Raw genomic sequence first — 2533 nt, 5'->3', positions numbered from 1 at the left:
ATGGCGGAATCGAGGATGGAACAAGAACGCATGCAGGCGGATCTCGACGCCTCGCAAGCGAGGAACGAAGAGCTCCATCGTGTAAATGAGGAGTTGCGCCAGGGTTTGAGGAACAACCGGGGGCAACGTGAGCAAGATGAGGCGGAGCATCTCACCCCGCCAAGGGAGTTTTCCTCTCCCTTCTCGCAGGAGATCCTGGATGCAGTGATCCCCAACACGTTCTCAGGACCCAAGGTGATCTTCACCGGGATGGAGGATCCTGAGGCGCATCTCTCTGCATTTCACACACAAATGGTCCTAGTAGGCGGCTCCGACGCTGCCAAGTGCAAACTCTTTATGAGCACCCTGACAGGAATGGCTATGGACTGGTTTATCAACCTCCCAAACGGCCATATCACCTCTTTCCGACAGCTGTCGCGGCTGTTCAGGGAACAATACTTGGCAAACAGGGCTCCGCCACCGGTCTCCTATGACCTGTTCGATGTAAAACAGTATCAAGGAGAAACCTTGAAAGAATACATCAACCGTTTTGGGGCCCAAGTAGTGAAAGTTGGAACTTCAGAGGAGCCTATGATCGTGTACGCATTCAGGAAAGGCGTATGCCCAGGCCCTTTCTACGAATCCATTACTCGCAATCGTCCAAGGACTTTCGCTGAAGTAAGGCGTCGGGCGGTGGAGCATATCGCCTCCGAGGAAGAGGTGTGTGAGAAGCGCACCAGCGTTGTACCCTCACGCCCGAGAGCACAGATGCGGGCTCAACCTGTCAGGGTCAACGAGACCACGACGGAAAGAAAGAAGTCAGATAGGAGACGCCCATATGAGACCATAAAATCCCAGCCCCGGGCTCCAGCAGGACGCGATCGCCCGGCCAGGGAAAGGGCAAGGCCGGCGAGATACAACTTTGTGGTGGAATTGAAGGATCCGATCGCCGTGCCCAATATAACTGAAAGATTGAGGCGACCGGCGAAGACTGACAAGGTGCTGGGGCCTCGCAAGGACTCTTGGTGTGAGTTCCACGAAGCTTTCGGTCACCACATCGATAACTGCCTGTCACTGGGCTACCAGTTGGATGAGTTGGTGAGAATTGGTTTTTTGAAGGATTATGTCGCAGAACCCGTCGCGACCGCCGCCCTGCCGGCTCCAGCGGAAGAGCAAGCGCACGAGATGCCTGTCCTCGACGAGGTTCATACCATTGCTGGAGGCTTTTCCGGCGGAGGACCCTCCGCCTCCCAGCGAAAGAAATACGCGAGGGGGGTCAACTCAATTGAGGAAAGAATCTCAGGTGATCCGTGGGAGTCAGATCTTCTGTTCACGCGGGTGGATCTGCGGGACATTGTGTCGCACGACAACGACCCCGTGGTCATTTCAGTTGTCACGGCGGGCCGAAAGGTGCACAGGGTTCTAGTCGACAAGGGAAGTTCTGCAGACGTCATGTTCTGGTCGACATTCAACAAGTTGCGGTTGTCTCCCGACCTTCTGAGGCCCTACACAGGGTGCCTATATGGGTTTGCAGATAACCAAGTGGGAGTCTGAGGCTACTTGGAGTTGAGGACAACGTTCACAGATGGAGAGGCCTCGCGTACCGAAAGCATCCGGTACTTGGTCGTAAACGCCAACTCCGCCTGCAACATCTTGTTGGGCAGCCCGGCGTTGAATAGGCTGAATGCAGTAGCCTCCACGCGCCATATGAAGATGAAGCTGCCAGATCTCAGCGGCAAGGTGATTATCATCAAGTCGGATCAGGAGGAGGCGCGAAAATGTTATGAAAATAACCTGAAAACGAAGAGAGCCGTGTTCATGGTGTTTGAGCGTCCGCTAAGTGTAGACACGACGATGATTGAGGCGACGCCCGCTGGGTCAACACCTGACGAGGCCACACCCGTGAGGGCGACGCCTGAGGCAGATACACTCATGGAGGAGGGCCCTGACGACGCGGCGCCCGTGGAAGAGGCGGCGCCTATTCAGGATAATAGCAGGGATCAGCAGGCGGCTAACGTGGTGGAGAGGGAGATTGGCGGCAAAACGTTTAAGCTAGGGCGTTTGCTGAGCCAAGAAGAGCAGGAGGGGGTGGCAGAGGTGATTTCACGCCACTTGGATGCTTTCGCATGGTCTGCCTCGGATATGCCCGGCATCGACCCTGATCTTTTATGTCATCACCTTAGCATGGACGCCACGGTCCGCCCCGTGCGCCAAAGAAGGAGAAAGTTTAATGAAGAGAGGCAGCTGGTGGTAGGGAAGAAACGCAGAAGCTGCTGAGTGCTGGTCACATCAGGGAGATTCAATACCCTGAGTGGCTAGCCAACGTCGTCCTGGTGAAGAAGGCGAATGGGACTTAAATAAGGCGTGCCCGAAGGACTCGTACCCACTGCCCAGCATCGACGCGTTGGTGGACAGCGCCTCCGGTTGTAATGTACTTAGCTTCTTGGATGCATTCTCGGGATACAACCAGATCAAAATGCACCCGCGAGATGAGAGTAAAACTGCGTTCATGACGGAGACCAGCAGTTACTGTTACAAGGTGATGCCTTTTGGG

The 2533-nt window shown here is 55.2% G+C and overlaps 1 protein-coding gene across 1 annotated transcript; it reads left to right on the top strand.

Moving 5' to 3' along the window:
* The first annotated feature begins 354 nt into the window (after positions 1-354).
* Positions 355-1533, top strand: LOC137838475 (uncharacterized). The gene has a single exon (XM_068647720.1). It carries the CDS (start codon positions 355-357, stop codon positions 1531-1533), a length of 1179 nt encoding a protein of 392 aa, XP_068503821.1.
* The last annotated feature ends 1000 nt before the right edge of the window (positions 1534-2533 follow it).

This window comes from Phaseolus vulgaris, chromosome 4, assembly GCF_000499845.2.
Source record: "Phaseolus vulgaris cultivar G19833 chromosome 4, P. vulgaris v2.0, whole genome shotgun sequence".
Taxonomy (NCBI): Eukaryota; Viridiplantae; Streptophyta; class Magnoliopsida; order Fabales; family Fabaceae; genus Phaseolus; species Phaseolus vulgaris.
This window is presented reverse-complemented; position numbering and strand designations above follow the sequence as displayed.